Raw genomic sequence first — 21,034 nt, forward strand, 5'->3', positions numbered from 1 at the left:
TTTGAAGTTTTTTTCTTTTTAAGGAGGTTTAAGGATCTCTAGAAAAGATGGAGTTAGCAGAATGGTATGTGATGAGAGAATTTCTATCTTCTAATGACATAGTTCATGGTCACAGTTAGTGTTATTGTTTCCAGAAATATACACTACCAGATTCAGGGACCCATATTTTCACTGCATGGAAAAGGATAAACTTGAAATATAATTCCATTTTAAGGGCTCCAGAATACCCACATAATATTCAGAAGATTATTAAGAATAAGTGATATATTGAGAGATTTTGTGCTGCTTCTGACATTTATAGCAACCCAAAACTGGAGTGATGTTATGATATTATCCAGATCCTCAGGTATACTTTTCATCTGGAACTACATCTCAGTTGGAATGTAAGGATGTTTTCTGTCAGTCTTTGAAAAGCTTGTTGATGAGTAATTGTCGTACATAATTTTTTCTACTTCAATCAGTTCTGTAAAAGCACAGGATTTTTTATTGTCATCTAATTATGCACCCATTGTGAGGAGACAGAACTTCTTCATGAATACATCATGCCCTGCCCTGCTCACATCATGGAAGACAATTTGCATGAGATAAAACCTCCATGAGCCCATGGAATTATTACTTCCTGTTGCCATGGGTCTGAACTGTTGGTTTAGGGAGGGAAGGAGTCTTCTGTCATGACATAAGCATCATCAAGACTTAACTGTGGCAGCTCCTTGCACTGTGACAGCTGAAAAAACATTGGACACAGTTCAGGATGTAAACTTAGATAAAATTTGTGAAAAGGTAGAAATAAGACACTGTGATGTTAGATGCTGTGATCTTTTCTTACCTGTGTTTAATCTGGGAAAACTATGGAAGCCATGCTGGCTTAATGCCCATAGGGAAAGTTGCAAGGTGTTGGCCCTTACCAGATTTAACATATATAGTGGCTGAATGCATCATAGCATTTTGTCACTTCTTTTCAGATTCATTAAATAATTACTAAGAAGAAGTGTTAAATTAAAAGAGACAAGTTTGTCTCTTTTTCCTGCTTTTCTCAGTGATTTGATGAGCTAGAAGATTTACTATGTTTTATTTAATTTCTAAAAGTAATGTCTTAGTTCATTCTCTTAATTTATATTGCTAGGAGTAAATTTAAGAGCAAGAAAAAGGGAAACTATAGTGTAATAACAGCTAGCTGCTGAGATAATAAAGTATTTGAACTTATGATACATCAAGATTTTCTGGCCCATTTTCTACTTTGGAAAGAAAGAGTGGGTTTTCCCCTTTTAAGATTAAAAAACTATGAACTTCTTTTAAATATATACATGGAATACATATTGCAATGATTTTATTGGATATTGGAATAATTATTCAAAGCTGTTTTTACTAAAAATAGGCAAAAATATTATTGGTCTTTGTAATATATTGGAGGGACATCACTTATAAAGCAATCATTAGATTGCTCTGGCTTCACACCATGATTTTTACCATTAAAGGCAAATATTATTTAACTTTTTCCTAGTCAAAATCAGGAAATTGTACCCTCTATTAGAGGTTTTGTTCTCAGACTTTACATGTGACATGGGATTCCCACTTGTATTTTTCCATTTCATGTTTCTGTTGCAGTGCATTGACTTCTACACCCAGCTCTACCAAGTAACTCTGTCCTTAACTTTCCCCCACCAATGATAGCCTTGCCCAAATCTGTTACTGCATGTGTGCAGCCCCCATTGCTTTATGCAGAGCAATCAAGGTTAGCTCAGGTCACTAATCTGAACGTTTTAAGCAAAATCCAATGGAATTTGATTTCTGCAGGCCAGACTCCTGTAAACTACTTTGAGAGGTGGTAAGGAATATCAGAGGATAGTAACTGTCCTCCTGGAAGCCATGATGAAAATCTTGGAGTGGCTTACCAGCATCCAAATGAATGTAAGACTCTAAGAAAAGGAAATGTAAGGAAGAAATATAACCATTACTGGGACTCCATCTGTAGACCAATTCATTGCTTTTCAGTGTAAATGGATTGGGTCTTTTTTTAACATTAACATTTCATTATATATAGCATTAAGCAACAGCAGTAAAATTAATGGTATCAAGGATCTTAGTCATAGTAAAGTAAATGGAGTCATTGTGTTGTGGTTTATAGCTCCATCACAAGATGAGAAGTGACCATTTAGATATGTTACTAGCTGAAAATATAACCAGTGACTTCAATTTAATATATTTACTCTCATGATAAAATATACTGCTACAAAATGCTTTGATGAAAAAGAGACAGCATTTATAATACTTTAAGACTGAAACCTTTAATTTGCAGTTACACATAAGAAAAACAAGGCTTCATGCTCTTGTGAATAGAACATCTTTATAATGTGTAATTTATGATTTAATATCTTTTCTCACACTCCTATTTCCTGCATTCCTACTTGTACACTTTTTTAAATCTTAATTCTACCATATATTACAGCTTCTGTAGTTAGGAAAGAAAAAAAAAAAGGGTGTCAATACTTTCAGTTGTTAGCTTAATTCTTCCTGTCATGTTTTGATAGAACTGTATAGGTAAATGAAGATCACTTTTTTTTTGTCTTTATGGAAAGCAAAAAATTAAGCAACAAAACACTGGTTTTGGCAAGGTACTTGGAGAGATAAATAATGTTAAACAGTTTGTAACCCTACCTGTCAATAGAGTCAGGTCCATTTTTAAGCAGGTAGGAAGGTGAAGATCAGCGATAGCTAAGTGCTATTTTATATTCCTACAGAATAAATATGATAAGGTTTTATAAAAACCTTTTTTTTTTCTCAAAAACAATAAATTAATGAGGGAAGGTGTATTAAACTCCATAGTAGATTACCTACAGGTACATCAAAAGGAGAAAAAAAAAAAGGCATTATCATGGCCAGTTCACAGCACTTGAGGAACACAAGCTTAGTCACAGCTTTCTTGCAAAAACCTTGCCTCCCCTGGAGATTATCATTCTTATTGTGCTTTGGCATCTACCTGTAAAACTGTAGCAATACTAATTCTTCATTTCTTCTGTGCTTTTCTGCTGTGTCTTGGAAGAAAAATCATAATTAGCCATAGGTTCGGTACACCTACACCTCTGGGAAAAACTATTCACTTTGCTGATACTTGAGGAGGCAGATTCCTGACACGTGTGTTTGTCTAGTCGCTGCCAGCCATGGGGTTCCAGTTTGCAGGGCAATGGCAGCTGCCAGCTTTGCAGAACTGCCACCACGAGCTCTGCTTTCCACTTTTCTGCTTTCAGCCCTGAGTAAGTCGAACTGTCACAAAAGTACCTTTAAAAACATCTTTTTAAAAGTGTTTTCATTTTTACATTTTCAGCAACCAATATTAATGAAAGCTATTAATGAAAAGGAGTATGTCTATTCAGGTGGTGATGTTGCATGTACCCAAACACAACTTGTATCAACCTTTTGGGTAATGGCATACAAGATTGCAGATGCTATGTTTCTGTTGCTGATAAATTAGTCTATTTCAGTTCCACATTGAAGGAAAACTGGACCTACTTTGCTTACAGCTATTGATAAGATGGTTTAGAGGGAGAAGACATTTAGCCTTGTCTGGAACGAAGAATGAATGAGAGAAAAAAAGAAGAACATAAGGAGAAAGTCCACATCAAATAAAAGCAAAGATTCACAAGGAAAAGCTGCCTGCAGAACTGAAATGAATTCAATATTTAGGATGGAGTGTTGAGACACAGATTTTCTGACCGAAAAAGTTTAAGCAGCTTCAGGGAGTCCAATCCTGAGCAAAAATCATAGAACAGTGACCTGTGAACATTACACTGTAAGGCTTTATCTATCCACTGTACAAAAAAAGGTACCTATATTATATCTCTTAGTGCCATTACTCCCAGTTCATTCCACTGTTTTCAGTAATGACAACACCCATTATAATGCAAGTGTACCTGGGGGACTTAGAAGTTGCTGCCAGTTCTCACATAACACAGTGCATTTTTTTTAATCCTATCTAAGGAAAGAAAGAAAACTGAGCCCTTGGCAGTAATTGATTTCAACCATGAGGAGGACAGTGCTCTACCAGACAGGATTAAATTTGTTGCAATTGTTCCCCTGCTGATTTTTTGCTTCAATAGAGGTGCTGTTTTTCCATTGTAAATTTCTTCTTAGATGCTAAATTTTTAAGGGATTTAAAGAGTAAATCCTTAACCATGAATACACTGCGTGTGACAATGCCAGTACTGCAGACTGCTGCAGATAGGCCAGTGGCTGTTAGTGGTATAAGATACCAGTTCAGTCCTGTGGTCAGTATTCCTGGATTTCACTGTTAATGTTTTCCATGGAAAGTACTTAGTTTCGCAAATATTACTGAAGTGAGAAAAAAAATCAAAAATAATGAGCTTGCTTCTCCTTTTTCTTGCCTCGTCCCTGGAAGTGTTCACGGCCAGGTTGGATGGGGCTTTGAGCAACCTGGTCTGGTGGAAGGTGTTCCCTTGCCTATCGCAAGGGGGTTGGAACTAGACGATCTTTAGGGTCCCTTCCAAAACAAACCACTCTATGGTTCACACTTTGATTCTCAATCTATCTTTTCAATTTTTGTTTTTCAAATCAGCCCACGGAATAAGCCTTAAAGAATTTGAGACAGCTTATTTTGGTTTTTTTTTTTTTTGCTATAATTACAACGCCCCCCGCCCCAACAAACCAACAACAAAAGGAGTCCTGGCTTGCTGTTACATATACAGTGTTGTGTATTACTTGCCACATGCAACAGGTAGAATCTCGTACCGAGGCAGCTGTTTTACCCGGAGAAACTAACCGAGAAGTTGGCAAGTGCCCCACCGACACATCCTCCGACGGGAGCCAGCCGCGGCTGGGTGCGGCGAGGGGACTGGTGCCGCGGCGGCCCGTCCCCGCAGCTTCCCCCGGGCAGCGGTGCCGTGCCGACCCCTGCTCCAGCCCCGGGCACCTCCGCGCTGCTGTCCCCGAGCCCGGCCCGCCCCGGTTCCCGCGTTGCCCCGGCAACGGCTCCGCGCCTGCCGCCGGCTCGGCCGCCAGCCCGGGAGCGGCTTCCCCGCCGGGATGAGGCTCCCCCCGCCGTGAGGAGCCGCCGGCGCCCCGCCGCAGCGCTCGCCTCGCCCGGGGCCCTTTCCCGGGTGACCCCGGGTGTGTCCCGGGCGCCGGGCCCCCGCTGCCCGCATGGCTGTGCCGAGCCGGGCAGCGCCGGCAGGCCGGAGCTGATCCGCCCGCCTCTCCTGGCCTCTGCTGGGGTAGTCGGGATGTGCTCCCTGCCGCTCCCCTCCCACTCGCCCCCTACCCTCGCAGGAGCCTTCCGCGCCTAGTTTAATGGCTTTGCAAAGAAAGCCAGGCAGAAGAACTCTTTCCTCAGTGGCGGTGGTCAGACCATGACCTAACTCACCATGAACTTGGAAGGGCTTGAAATGATAGCGGTGTTGATCGTGATTGTGCTTTTTGTAAAAGTGTTGGAACAGTTTGGGCTGATTGAAGCAGGTCTAGAAGGTAAGGGAGTGATTTTCAGTGGCTCGTCTTTTTTTCTATTCTGGTTATTCTCTTGCAGCGAGGCAGGAGGCACCTGTAAACTGGATGTAAAGCACTACCTGAGTCACCTTGAGAGCGACGTGCACATCAGTGGCTGTCTGTTGTGGATGTTGGTTGTGGTGGTTTAATTTTGCAGGAAAAATAAACAGGTATCCAGAAAACTGCCGTTATAAACTTAGGTATTAAAGTCTGAATCTCTGATTCCTGTTTTAAATATGAAAATTTAAAGTAGTGGAGGGTAGAGCAAATTTTAGGAGGATTACAGGCAGTCATATTGCCTTCAAACTGTTTTGTAATCAAAATTGTTCTGTAATTTATTCACGCTAATGTCATCTGTAGTAGAATTGTTATAAGATCAAGATACATCTTTTATAGTATTTAAAAACCTGTTGAATGTTTAATTTACTGTTAACATTTTAAACTGTGCTTGAGGAAGAACTGCAATATTCAGATTCAAACTAAGAAACTTGAACATTCACTAAGGGCAATCAAGTGCAAATTTTATTGCTTGATGCTTTGTATTTCTTAGACAGATCCCCTCCTCTATTAGCAATACTGTTTCTTTAAAAAGCACTAAAAATTAAAACCAAGAAGCTTACTTTGTTTTAAACGTGCTTTTTACATGTTGAATAGTGGAATATTGATTATTTTTACCTTATTTCCAAGAGAGCTGTTATTCTTACCATATGAAGAGTTAGACTAAAAAAACACTGCTTGCAGCATGGTCGATAATGTAATGACAATCATTGCATCCCAGTGTTTTATTAGATTACAGTCTTAAGTGGTCTGTTTCTCAAATATTGAAGGTATATTGTATTCTCAAATCTTCCTGTAAGCTGGCATTTGAATACAGTGTACACACACCCATGAAAGGGAGAACTTTATTGACTAATTGTGGTTTCATGTGTTACCGTGTAAGAATATAAGCCAAATTTTCTCCCTTTAAAAGGTCTAAACCAGTCCTGTTTATGTAGCCCTTTCAAGAAACATAGTCTTCCTTTAAAGTGATTTTAAATAAGGAAGTTACTCAGCTGATGCTCTGTCTGTGTTGCTGTCTTGAGTGGACTTGCTAGAATCTTGCTACAGAATTTTAAAGCCCTGCAGAGATGACAAAAATGTGTTATCAAGTGCGTTTTTATAAATATTTTATGCTTGTGTTAGAGTACATTTGTTAAGTTTAAATGACAATGGAGAGATTCCTTTAAATCTATGAACTTCTGATTTTCTTTTTGTGCTGTGTTTAGTATTAAATAAACTAAAGTTAGTTAGTTTATCATGTTGATAAATCAACATGATAAATGTTAACATAAAAGTTATTTCTAGCATTGGAGGCTGCAAAGATTGGGGAAAAAAATCTATATTTACATTTTAGGTGGTTTGGCATGTTTGGGTGTGCTCTGTCAAGTCTGATTGCCACATCTGTTTGGGTTCCCTGCTAAAATACATCATCTGATTGTTGTCTGTACTTGTTGCTATGGCTGGAGAAGCTGATAATGGAAAGACAGTTCAAAATATAGTGAAGATGTCTGTCAGTGGTTGTATTATTTCTGTAGGAAATAAGTTTCTTGTGCAGCTGCCTTTTTTGTCTTCCTCACTGGCCAAAAGTCGGCAGTCTGTGTGCACAGTCTTAAAGTTTGTTCTTACCTAGTGCAGGACAGGTTTCCAGCATGCTAGCTAGAGGAAACCACAGGAAGACATATATGCCCCATTCTTCTGTGATGTTCTACTTCTGTGGATGGCATAAAAGGCATGTTACATGGGAATCAAGTAACAGATATAAATCATGGTGTGTGTTCATGGGCCTTAGCTAAATTTCACAGACTGAAGAATTTTTTTTCCTCTTAGTTCAGGACCAATGCAGATTTCTTCCCTGTTTTTTTTTTAAACTTGTGATTTAAAGATCTGAACTGATTGCAATAATAATAATAATAAATTTTTACTAAAGAATTGAAAAAATATCTAATATGTTAATAAGTATCAAGACTATTCATTTCCACTCATGAGTGAAAAGTACAGGCATTGTAAAATTGTGCAAATATTAGAGAAGTTTTTGAGTAGAATGTTAAACAAAAGGAAATTTTACAAGTATAGTCAGACTATGCATGTGCTTTTCCAGAAATCAGTGAGAAAGTTGGTTTCAGCTTTCTGAAAATGTTGGGTCTTATAAAGAAACTTGTAGTTTTCTGGGTTGGGGTAGGTTATATCCCCTTCTTTCTTTTCCACAGAGGTTAATATGTCCCAACAAAATCTATCTATTTGCTTCATGCAATTTATGAGTTTGTAGTTTATAAAACACATCCTTTATCTACCTGGAGATCAGAGTCAGTAATTGTCTTTAACACAGTGCACGCAATGCAGGATGCTAAAACTCATTCTGAAGCTTTGGTAGAGATTGAGGTTTCAGAATCCTATTGTGTCCCTCTCATGGTAACAAAAGCCTGAAGATAACTTATCTTTCGCTGGATTGTCATGATTCTGAACTTTGTGAAACACCACATTAATTTGAAAGAATCAGATGCAATGATGTAAATCAAGAGCACTCTGTTCAGTGTCATAATTACCGTAAGTGCAAGAAATATTCTGCTTCCTTCAGACTCTTCACTGCAAATTATGTGTATGATAATAATAGTTTGCAATTACTTTCATTCTTTTTGAAAATAAAGTATTTTCAGAGTAAACATTGTATATACTTGCTTATACTTATGCTGCACTCAGATAAGAGTATGCTTTCTATGGTTTTGTCCTATTGCCTTCAACTGCTGAATGATTCTGTTGTTGTAAGAAAGTATTTTCAAATAGATGTTTTTAATATTGTATGAAAGCTCTGAAAGTGATAAGTAGCAGAATAGATTTATACACTTTAGTAGATTGTGGGTTGCAGAGACTTTATCTCTCAGTTAAATATTATTTTATGATGTATTGCACTCACTTAGATTGCAGTATGCTTTCTGTGGTTTTGCCCAGTTCCCTTTAACTGCTGAGTGGTTTTACTATTGTTATAAAAGATTTTTCAAATAGGTGTTTTCAATATTGTATGATAGCTCCTAAAGTGATGAGTAGCAGAATAGATTTATTCATTCTCATGGGTTGTGGATTGCACAGGCGTTGTCCCTAAGTTAAATATTTAACTCTCCATAAATTAGGTTATGTCCTCCTTGATAAACTTTACTTTTTTTTTAAAACAGTAATTTCTTAGATGTAGAGAGTAATGCATTGGTACCTAATCAGGAAAGTTTGTTCCTAGATACATCTTGGTATCAATTTAAAATTATTTCTTCTTGTATGGCAAGTTTTTCCTGAAGTCATTCATAAGTAGGATGAGATACAAGAACTGAGTAGTTATATGTACAAGAGGTTACCATCTTAAGATTATGCCATACTCAGGATATTGATTTATATGACCTCAGTAGATTTTTAGTACTTTTCTGAAAAGTACTTTGTGATCTTCATATATAAGGATCATATGAACTTGAAATGGAAGAGGTTTTCTTTGTGAATATCTTCCCTGTATGACAGTTTTTCTGGGTAAAGTGTTGGAGACAGGTTGAAGCATCATGAAATCAACCTATTCCTAAGTTTAAATGGCGTTGTCCTGAAGTTTCTTGGGAAACCTGGATTGCTTTTCAAAAGCTAAATCACTTATTAATCAAATAAACTGAAAAATAGACCCCTCTTCATCAAGGTATGCACTGAAACCTACACCATTAGGAATAAGGTTCAGAGAAGGAATCTGAATTATATGACTGATCAAAAATATTTGAATAGAAATACCCTACTTCTTAGGAAATACTCTTAACAGTAGTTAGAACATCTAATAGAGAAACATAACTTGGAAGGAGCCATATATATTACTGTAAAATGTGGGTTCCATATCTCTGTTATTGGTATCTATCTAAAATCCTTGTTTAGGAGTCCTGACAGTGGCAGCAGTAGAACTTTACAGCTAAAATTGTAATAGTTGAGCTAAATTTCTGAAACACTTAATTCCTCCAAAATGTCTTAGCAGCTTCTAATCCCATTTTAGCAATCTTGGCTGTTAACAAATTCCCATTCATCAGCTGGAAAAAAGAGCAAAACCACAGACACAGTGGTAGTTGCTTATGATATTTACAACAGTTTTTGACAAGGACTGGATATGACTGGAAACGAAGTGGAAGTTACTTGTGGTTGCTCTGAAACTAGCAGCCTGTGGAGCTGTTTTTCCATCCAGACTATGATCTGCTGGGAATGTCAACATTTCCACAGTGGTGTTCCTCCTCACAATGTTCTTCATGGATGGAAAAGGAGTAATAGCACAGAATTACAGAATGTTTGGGTTGGAAGGGACCTCTGGAGATCATCTGGTCCCAGTCCCCTGCTAAAGCAGGTTCATGTAGAGCAATGTGAGGGATTGCACCCAGGCATGCTTTGAACACTTCCAGTGAAGGAGACTCCATGAACTCTCTGAGCAGCCTGTTGCAGTGCTCTGCCAAGCTTTTCCTCGATATTCATTTCAGAAGATTCATAATGATGAGCATTTCATCCTGCAAATAGCGTGTAATAAACAAAGAGGCTTTTATGCCACTTTTCTTTTCTTAGGTTTGGTCTGGGTGTCAAAGAGAGTTATGCACAGAATTGTGAAGTATGGAAGCAAGCATGGACCAATTTGTGAAATGATTAGGCAGAGATGACAGTGGGCAAAAGACAAAAATATGATAGAAATTTTAATATTAATAATTTCAGGCTTTCCTTAGAAGTAATTTGTTCAATTAATTCTTCATAAATTACAAGATAAATTTAATCTAAACAGCTGTTGAAACAACTCCTCATATGTGGGTGAGTGAGCAGTCGATAGAAATCTTTAACATAGAACTCCAGTTTTCTTGATTAAATATTTAGCTCAAACAGCACTAGTAAGTCATTTGTAGACAGCAGAATGTATTGTAGTTGATTTGGAATTATGCACATGTGGACATCTCATCAGGTTGTGCATCCTGCATGACTGGTCAGCAAGCCACTACTGGGCAGAATGAATAAGAGGAAAACTCTTCCCATTTTTCATACTAGAAGCTCCAATTTATGGATGCAGTTTTAAAAAAAAAACCAGAAATAGTCAGGTGAGAAAAGCAACTTGATAGCCATGAGAATTTGTGATAGGTACCTTCACCCTTTAGATGCCTGCTTTAAGCACTCTGTCATCTCTGAGTCATCTTCTGAAGGCTGGTCCGTTGTTGCTGAAAAACCTGGTGTTCCCAGGTCGGTGTCTGCTGAAGAGTGTCTTTTCTGAACACTTACTGTCACTCTCAATAGTAATGTGTGTGTCTAGTGTTCTACGTCTACAGAGACTGAAGTTAATGAATACTGTAATTGAAAGGATGCCAAAGAAATATATGGATAGAGTCCTGCACTCTGAGTTATTAATACAATGCTTTTTTGCAAACTTACTAGTTTAACATTTAAAAAAAAGTATTAGTTTCCTATACAAGTTTTAAATGTGTCAATTAATTTGCTTCTTCTCCTTTTTCCCATTTATTCACTATTACTCTCACATTTATAAGCAATGCAGCTACTATAACAGAAGAAAAATGAGTTTTTAACTAAAGCTTCTCATTTTATTGCAGTCTTGCAACATTTTGGCTATCTAATTCATCTTCCTACAGAATTTTTTATTGTATTTTTCTGGCTGATTTAACCATCAGCCACCTTCACTCAAAATATTCCTCAGCTTTAGAACATCTCTCTTTTTGGCATACAAATAATTTTACATATTCTTAAGGTTTAGAGAAGTTCTTGTGTTTTAGCCATTGTTATTTTGTTTATTTTTTTTATAGGAGAGTTCTTCCTTTAGTTATCTGACCTATTTCTCTGGTGATGAATTGTTCAGCACCTGGTAGAAAGTTCAGTTCAGCCAGACTGAATGCTGCCTAGATCTAATGAGGTAGATGATTTAATCTGACACAACAACTCTGTTTTCCCTTTCTACAGTCATTTTTTTCTAGTGGTCTCTCTAGAGGTATGTGGTTCTCCAGGCACATTTTCTTTATTGGATCAATAGTCAAAAAAAAATCTTCTCTAAACAGACAAAATTTCAATCATCTGGAGTTAACTACAACAGCCACTTTCTTATTGTTTATAATGGGAGATAGTGGTAGAAAAGGAGAGTAGATCAGGTAATATATGTTCATTAATCAGATATTTATTTATCAGTAGTTATATCAGAGTTATTGTAGGGAATACTGCTACTTTTACACAGAAGAAATACGAGTTTTACTCTCATTACTAAAACCAGATTCTAATACAGAAAATAAACCCAGCATGTGAAACAGAAAAGAAAAAGGGTTACCAGAGAAGTGAGTTGTTTAGGACTTTAGGGAGATACCTTTATTGGACATTGGCATTATGATATTATATCAATAACACTCAGGAACTGCTGTAGGTACATCAGAACAGACTCTTGTACATCCACAGTTTGATCTATTCTTTCGGTACTAGAAGCTCATACTCAGCATTTTTCTAACTGTGTCTCTACAAAGTGATGGGATGTCTCTAGGTAATCAGAAAAGACAGTTTCTGCTGGTGGAAAAAATCATCTATATACAGCCACTTCTTGCCTGTGTCTGAGGAACTTTCAGTAACAGCGCGTAAGTTTCTCTGACGGGGACAGCATGCACCTAAAAAGCAGGCATAGATTTATCTTGTTTAGTGATCCTGATACTTCTGGAAAGCCAAAATTTCTGCTGATAATCCATAATATTCAAGTGCAGTGAGTGTTATACCCCTTGGAGAATAAGATCATACTCTTCTCTATAGAAGGGTGTAGTCTGTCCTCTTGGAAAGTAATTTATCATCTCAGTAAAGTCCTTGACTATTTTTTCATTAGAAAGAACTTTTTTTTCCACACTGAGTCAAATTTTATTTAGCCTTAGGATATACATGTTACATTTTGAAATTATATTAATATGCCATCTGAGTTACCTCCTTTGAAGTCCGAGATTTAAATTTATATTTGCAAGACAGTGAGAGTACCTGTACCTTCAAATATCAAGTTAGCCACTGAACACCTAGTAAGATCCCAGGGATAGAAGGTCCATCAGGTGTCTGCCTTGCTTCACTTGTAACTTGCAGCTGGTAATAAAAGAAATTATGCACAGTTTGCGTTTTCTAATTTTTTAAGACATTCAGACAAAAATTACTATGTTTGTTAGGTGTATTTATTCAATATCAATGTAAGTTTTGTTAGTTTCCCACTCATCACAGAGCTCAGAGTTCACGTTCTGGCCAATTTTATGGTTAGATAAGTAGTCTCAGATAAATCAGGTTACTAGAACAGGAGCAATTGTTCTCAGAAGTAAAGAGGTGTAATGTAAGGCAGAATAGGATGCTGAAACTGTTACTTTGCAAGTTGACAATTAAGATATGACAAAGTGTAGATCACTTGCTCACAATCAAAATTATTTAATAGTTCAGAAATAATAAAGAAGTCATTAAGACAGGGAAGTATTCTCAATCAACTCGGATGCTGACCCAGTCAATGAGAACTGGCTCGCCTTTGAGTTATGATTGCAAAAAATGCAATAATCTGTTAAAGTTATACTTAAAATGCTAGTAATTTTTCTATTTGCTTACTTACCATTATCTTACAGGACAATTATAAGAAGCTCACTTTCTGAATTCTAGAATTTTTGGACTGAGCCAAAAGTTGATAGACCCAAAACATTTCTATTTAAAAGGTAAATCTCATTGTAAAAACCCAAGCTAAACATTCATCGCAAAATCCTTTGACAAGCTGGCCCAGCATTTAATTACTCTGAATTCCACAAAAGTACCTGGTTCAGGTTTTTGTAGCTGTTTAGCCTAAGAGCTACCTGTATAATACCGTTACCTATTTTTTTGCTAGATTTAACATACTATGCAGCATCCGATTTCATTATTCTTTGTAGACTAACTTAATCTGTGTTTAGGAATCTCACTTTTTCTTTCAGAAACTGAGTAAAACTACTTCAGCACTTGTACCATTTGTTTTCTAGATTCAAAATAAGTGTTGTGGTTCTTTTCTGAACCTTTTTCAGTTTTTAATAATCTTCGTAGGATATTGATACTCAAACTGGACAGAGGACTCAAAATTGGTCTCTGACAGATCAGAAGTAAGACATAATATGCCTGCCTTGCCCATACTTGATACCTTACCATTAATACAGCTGAGCAATAATTAGCTCATCTTATACTTTTTTTTCCAAAATAAAGATAATTACATCTGTGATTCTACACAGAAATAAAAATATAGGTGAAATTCTTTCCTTTTTTTTTTTTTTTGGTGGGTTTTTGGTGGGTTTGGTGGGTTTTTTTGGTTGGTTGGTTTTGGGGTTTTGTTTTGGTTTTTTTGCTTGTTTGTTTTTGTTAAAAGAACTCATTAGAAAATCTTTGGTAATTTTATTTTTTAATTTTAAATAACCATACTAAAGATTTGACCTTCTGCTGTGAGGTCTGATACGGATTATTACAAGTGTACCACCTCCTGTGGTTTTGTTCATCCTTAATTTGCCTACCATAAATAAAGAAATAATGTGTTGGATTAGGAGTTTTGCTGCAGAACTGTTTTTTTGGCTTGGGGTTATCAAACTAAGTTTTAGAAGAAATTATCTGCAGTTACTTTATGAATATAGGTGAGTATAAAGAGGTACACTTTTTTTTCATCTTTGGAAGATTTCCCTTCCTCCCATTTTTATCTTGTTTTTTGTTCCTTCTTAAAGAAGCAGTAATCTGGGGATTTTCCTTCTGGTTATAAACCTGGATGTTCACAACTCTTAATTTATAGAGAGAGATTTTGCTGTCGTGAAAAATTATAAAATGTAACTTTTTATTCACAGAGTTTTATTTTTCTAAATCTCTGTAGTGAATATTTATCAAAGTGGTAAAGTATCTAATTCAATATTGGTTTATTTTCTATATTCACAACACTTTTAGACATCTCTTTGTTATGTGGATGCATAGAATAAGGAAGTGTAGGACTGGATTCCCAAGTACCATGTTCAACATGTTGTACTATTGGTATCACTATTTGGACCGAAGCAGATTCCTCTTTTTTTCTTGTGGGTGGAGGGATTTTCTATTATAATTGAAGAGCAGTAATGAAACTCTTTTGTTATTTTTCTAGTAAGTGTTTTCTGTTGTTTAAAATATGATGGACTCAGTAACCAAGTACATGGCTATTTGGATCCAGTTGAAGCTGATTACAGTCTTGACCTCAGCTTGTTTCTTGAAAGTGAGCTGTAATTGGCAAGTAATGCAAGACCTTGAGCAGTGCCCTTGCTGGGAAGATGAAAGGTGAAAAGCATCCCCCTTCATCCATCAGATAGCTTGTCAGTTCCAGGTCTTTTCTTAAATGATCACTGAAGGGAATGATTGCCTCGCTCCGAGTCAACCACCTGACCTGCTTTGGACTCATATATTTTTCAACAGCAGACATGGCTGTGAGTGGCCATCCTAGTTCCTGGCAAAATTCAACAGGTAGTGAATCAATCTCATCTGCAGCTGTGCATTTTAGTGCCATACTTTTAAGGACAGATCACTGTTATTGAGTCCTTGTGCTCGTGGAAGAAATATGTCTCATTTTTAGTCCTGTGACATCTTGCTTTGAGGTTAGAGAAAGTGTGTTCAATATGCCACAAATGAAAGCGTGTGCTTTGGTATTTCTCCACGCTGTGCTAGTTTTCTCCAGGGGAGATTCTCCAACCAGGAAGTAGTTAATATTCCCAGTAGGAGCCAAGTGGGAGGACACTTCGAAAGGAAGCAGACATTTACAGCAGACACTCTCAGATGTCAAACAGCCTCCACCTTGAGCCTAAAGAGGACCAATATTTTATTTATATTATTTATTAACTGATAGTTAAAGGTTCTTTTCTTGAAGAATTAATTTTTTTTAGTGTATGAACTTCTTTTTTAACATACTATATGTTGTACTATAAGTTTAGGATATATGTTCTAATATAAATTTAGGAAACACCTTCAGTTTATGGTGTGTCTGATCGTTTGAGTCTTTCATGTCACCAAGCACCTTCACCAGTGTTCTGGTAGTGTGACTCAGATGGAAACAGTTAACCATTTCCTGGTGAAGGGCAAAAGGAGTTCTGTATGTTATCATTAGTATAATATTACTAATAAGATTGCTTCATGAACTTTCCAACAGCTAGATCCCATCTTTCTTGGGACAGCTTTCAAATGCTGAAAGATCCTAAAACATTGAGGGATATCAAGGTGGTAATGGCTTAGCTAGTTTTTTAGTATCAGAGAATCATTAAGACTGAAAAAACCTCCAAGATCGTTGAGTCCAATCTTTGACTGAACACCACCATATCAACTAAACCATAGTACTAAATGCCTGCCACATCCAGTTGTTTTTCTGAACGCTTCCAGGGACGATGACTCTACCACTCCCCTGGGCAGCTTGTTCCAATCTTTGACAATCCTTTCAGTGAAGAAATTCTTTCTTGTGGCATTGTACTGCAGCATATTCTAAGGTTATGCTCTATATCCTGTGCTGAATTTGTGTCCTGACAATCACTTCAAAAAGGATGGAAAGTTGTTTAGCAGCAAATGAAAGGTACAAGTAAGCAAATAAAAAGTTTTTATTACTCAAACATATGAAGTTGTAATTGAGCTTCAGCTAGATATCTCCCAAAGTGTAACAAGCAGGTGGATTTAGGGACTCAGCTTACTAAATTACTGTCCAGTATTCATCCATTAGTCTGTTGCTGTCTCTTTAATGTGGCAAAGACATTAACACTGTAGATAATGATGTCCATGATCCATTTGGGAATACTCTTATCTACATCCCAAACAGTTACATTTGGCATAATGGCTTTGTGTACTTACTGCTCAGAGCAAGTAAGTAACTTGGACATGAGATATGCCTTTGCAAATTCCAGTCTCCTCAGCCTCCTTTGTGTTTTAATGTCTACTGCAATATACAGTTGTTTTGTTTAGATCTATGGGCATTGATGTTTTTCCTGTGCTTTCCTTTGAAATCCTAGCTCTATAGCATAAATCTTTATGGACTTTACCTTACATCACATCCATACTGGCTGCCCAGTTTACCAGTTTTCAAATCCCACAGTCCTCAATTCAACTCACATTGGCTACAGCCTTTTGCACACTGGATATGGCTAAAGCACGAATAATTTTCTAATACAGGGTTTATTTAGTTTTTTTCTGAGATGACATCAAATGCTTTTATCTGCTGTAACTTTGCAGCCACAGTCTCATGAATATGATCAGTGGACGTCTTAGAGACGTAACGGTCTGTTTTGTTGATTCACCTTGTGTTTACCTCTTAACATTTATTTTGGGCAATGATTGCCAAGAATTTGGCAATAACTGCTTTGTAACAGGAATACAGCCCACAGTTTTTCATCTGGGAGCAACTGCCTGTAGAACAAACACTGGTGATGGAGTGCATAGGCAGAACAGGTTTCCTTTTGACAGTCTGCTTATCAGACTTGACTGGAAAAAGCATAACTTTCATGCCACTCCAAGCAAGTATTAGGAAGGAGAGACTTTACCTCAGTTCGGCTTTCAATGAGTAAAACGGTTATACTCAAAACTAATATTTGTGTCACTCCAAAGAACCCTCTTGGCTGGGAGCCTGTCTCTGGCAATGGTGTACAGAGCTCAGAGAAGTGGTGTATGCTAGTCTTACCAATTCTCCAGGCTTGTCTTAAGTGTTGGGGTTACATTTGCTGCCTTCCATTTGTGTGGCATAAGAAACATGCTATAGACAGTATAGATTTGTAATTTCATACTAGGGTTCCCACTACATTGTCAACTAAAGGGATATAATCCTGTTTGCTATAATCTGCTACAATTCAGTTTTTCTGTTGTTATAGTACCTTTTTTACTGAGGCGCTGTTGAATCTCAATTCAATGTGCCTTCCTTGAATATGCAATCTCTGACTCATCTGTTTTGAGTAGCTAGTTCAGCATAGGATATATTTTAACTTCTTCGATTCTGAATTATTGTAACCATTTGTAATCATGTTCTGTTTAAAATGTGCAATGTATTCCTTTCTGTCAGTACAAAGCAGCAGTGAGCTAATACCAGGAAAGCATGGTGCTGATGTGAGAAACCAAATGTGGAGATGAAACTGCCAAGGTAATCCAGGCCATGAGGTCTCTGCTTTCCATTCCTCACCAATGCCTGCTGCTGTCCAGCAGCAATGCTGCAATACACAGTCAGCTCATATACACCTGGCTAGAAAGTATATTTCATCTCTGGATTAGACCTTCTTCAGCTGTATTTTTGGACAGTATTTTACAAAAGCAGCAGTAGGGTTATTTGTTGTCAGTATTTACACTGAGTTTAATTATTTTTTGTTGGACAGCTTAGAACTGTTCTCCAAAGCAGAATCTGGGAGGAAATTATAACTGTCCATTCTTTTCTAGTGTAGAAGTGTATAGAGTTCACATGTTGACTTTTTGGAATTTTTAGTAGATCACCTTGGACAGTGAGACTAAAGCAGCTGCGATAGTCAGTTATTTCTCATAGGAATCATTTTATTTATGACAGGAGTAAATAATGATAATTTTGTCCCCAAAAGAATTTGTATCAGCAAATTCTGACATTGTGGTTTCCCAACAAGTTGTTGTGCCCCATAACAGGATCTGCTGTGCTTTTGAATGTAACAGGCATACACATGGAAACTCTTTGGAAAACTTCCTCTTTTTTTATGTTTCCATCTGATTACAACCCTTTAGCTACTTAGCTATTTTCTTTAAAGGTGCTCAGAGGCAGGGCTTTGAATTAAACAAGTTAATAGACCCAAACTGGAGATCCTGGGAAGACTGTAGAAGAGGGTGGTCTTAGGAGCAGCAGATACCCAGCAGCTCTGATTTAGTACCATCAATAAAAGAAGTTAAGACAGGACTTCCCCTAGTATTTCATGTCAGCCTTTCTGACAAACAAATACATCTCCACTGAGGTTCTGTTCCTGGCAGTTCTATTTCAGGAAGAAGGAATGTATATGAAAATGTGAAAAGGCTACCAAAAATTAGGTGGAAACGATTATAACTTTGGAGTTACTAGTTTGTTTTCAGCCTTCAGCTTTCTAATTAAAATTTCAACACATGTGACTGTTATTTAAAGCTAATGCAGATTTAATAGATTTCATAGTAAATTTTGACTTACAGAATAAAAACTGCTAGGGGCTCCACTGTGAGGAGCAGTATTTTAATTCCAGGATATCTATATAGTGGTAATTGCTCAGTCTTTGCAAGTAAAAGGAGAGTTTTTTCCTTTTATGCCTTGCAAGGGATATATAATAGATGATAAAGAGATTGCTCTATAAAGGAATCTCCTTTAGAGCCTAACATGTAATTATCCATTACAGATATTGAAATGCAATTGCTGGGCTGCATATGTCAGTCCTCCTCTGTTACCCAACAATCACATTTGGTTTTTAATTGCTAATTTTCTTCTGTCTTCTCTTGGCACAACCGTTATATTTCTTGTTTTCATTATCTGATTTTGGCCTGTTTTCTACCTTAAAGCACAGATAATTACCTTAAAGCACAGATAATTTTTTCAGCAGTTTAGTCTAACTGATGATTAGCATTTTTCTCATGTATACAGCTTTATGAAGATTCAGCAAGCTTGTACAGCAAAATAGGTTGTAGCCTGTCTCTTATTTTCATGGCCATTTTAACTGACAAGACACCTATGGCTTTCTAGACCCCTTCCAAAAGCAGTTTCTGAAGTGCAGCAAAATTTTAGTTCTAAATAATATATTTATTGGCATTTTCAGATAAAAATGTATTTTTTGGACTTACTGTATATAATTAAAACAAGCACAGCATTTTTTCTTCTTTCTTAAGTGTATCTATTCTAGGTTGCAGAAAATGTTGCCATGTTCCCAATAGCATTGATAGCACTGTTCTGAAGCTGGGAATAATTTCAGTATTTGTTCATATCAACCTGGAATTACTTTGTGTAGCTGTGGACAGTATGGAGAAAGGAAGGTAAGAAGCTGGGAGGTAGAAAATCAGACATTTCACTATCTTTAATTTTCTGTGACTAAATGCATATTTTCTAAGTAAAAAGCAAAATCAGGCAAAATCCTTTGGTAAATTTATCCTGACACTCAGTATATCCTGGGATTATTTTCCCACTCTGCTTTAATAGTGACTCTAAGTTTAAAACTAAAGGCAATATAACCAGTTTGAGATTGCATCTGAAAGGAGAAAAGCATGTGGTTTAACATGACAGCATGATATACTGGGATGGCAAAATGCGTATTAGGGAAAATCATCTTTGGTAAGCACAAGTGTTTGTACCTGTCTTGTCTGAACAGAATAAATCTAGACAGAAGAGACCTGATCATATAAAAGAATTGCAGAAACAGTCCCACAGTTCAAATGCATACCTGCTATTTCTTTACACAGTAGGTCACCTTTTGTCAGCACAGAAAGATTTCTAAATGTTATGGATAATATTTTCCTTTGTTTGCTAATCTTGTACATTCATAACTGATGTATAGACAAATATATATTTAAGTGCAAATAAAAGAAAAAATTCTACTTAGGATGCTAGAGTTTCTTCAGAATTATCTTTTTCCTATGAAGCCTTTCAGTATTCACTTGAGGAAACAAGTGATGTTCCTAATATTATAGACATTTTTTAGTTATTAGGTAGGAGGTACACATTACTGACTGCTAAAGCTGTTCAATAAAGTATTTGTCAAACTGTGTTCTTCATACATAGATTCCTAATTTTTAAGATGTGTATTTACTATTGTAGTGGCTGCATATGCTAAATGAAATACATTTCATTCAAAGACAGAGTAAAATATTATTATAGTTCATGTCAATTTGACATTTTGTTTTTTATTCCAGAAATAATATAGTTACTATTTTGGAGCCATAGTCTGCAGCAGAAACTATTTTACTGAGTCCAGAAGAAATATTAAGTCTCAGGGGCCATTGAGTCATATAAAGAAAAACCTGTATCATCAATTGCTGTTATGCAGTTCTCTGTGGGTCTTTTATGTGGGATATTTTACTCAATAATTCAGACAGTGCAGCCTAAGGCTTAACTCAGTGTATCTTTCGTATGGGTTTGGATAAAGCTGAAGGAAATTGTTACTGAAAACTGGAAACATGCAAAGAAATTGAAAGTGCTTCTTTTATTTGAAGGAAGTTGCTGTTTTGGAAAGGAATGTCAACACACAAGGAAAAGGAAGAAAGGAAAAGGGGACTATAGGAAGACAATGCTTGTTGTGCCCTTTTCAATTCAAAAGCTATAAATATTAGAAGGAATTGAACAAGAGTTAATAATACCTTGCTGAGAGGCTATCTACTTTGCTATTTTTAGATAGTTTAGCCAGGAGCTCTAAATGCATATGTACCTAGATGGTCCTAACAAATGCAACCCTATCAGTTTCAAGAGAGTTTCAAGAACACCAAATACTACCTCGGAAGGTGAAACTTAATTATGTTTATTATGTTTTCCTGAATTTTTCCTCATTCAAATTATTTTGGGGGGAAAAGTTGT

The 21,034-nt window shown here is 36.7% G+C and overlaps 1 protein-coding gene across 6 annotated transcripts in view; it reads left to right on the forward strand.

The window, feature by feature from the left end:
* Positions 1-21,034, forward strand: part of KCNIP4 (potassium voltage-gated channel interacting protein 4) — a 399,406-nt gene that overhangs the window by 209,878 nt on the left and 168,494 nt on the right. For 2 of the 6 annotated variants that reach the window (XM_069014337.1, XM_069014340.1), the window contains exon 1: positions 5,258-5,475. The exons of the other annotated variants lie outside the window; for them this stretch is intronic. In XM_069014337.1, the coding sequence (XP_068870438.1) occupies positions 5,376-5,475 (100 nt within the window). In that variant the 5' untranslated portion in view covers positions 5,258-5,375. Of the gene's footprint in view, positions 1-5,257; positions 5,476-21,034 lie in introns of those variants that run through there. 6 annotated transcript variants of the gene reach the window in all.

The sequence above is a fragment of the Aphelocoma coerulescens genome, chromosome 4 (genome assembly GCF_041296385.1).
Source record: "Aphelocoma coerulescens isolate FSJ_1873_10779 chromosome 4, UR_Acoe_1.0, whole genome shotgun sequence".
Classification (NCBI taxonomy): domain Eukaryota; kingdom Metazoa; phylum Chordata; class Aves; order Passeriformes; family Corvidae; genus Aphelocoma; species Aphelocoma coerulescens.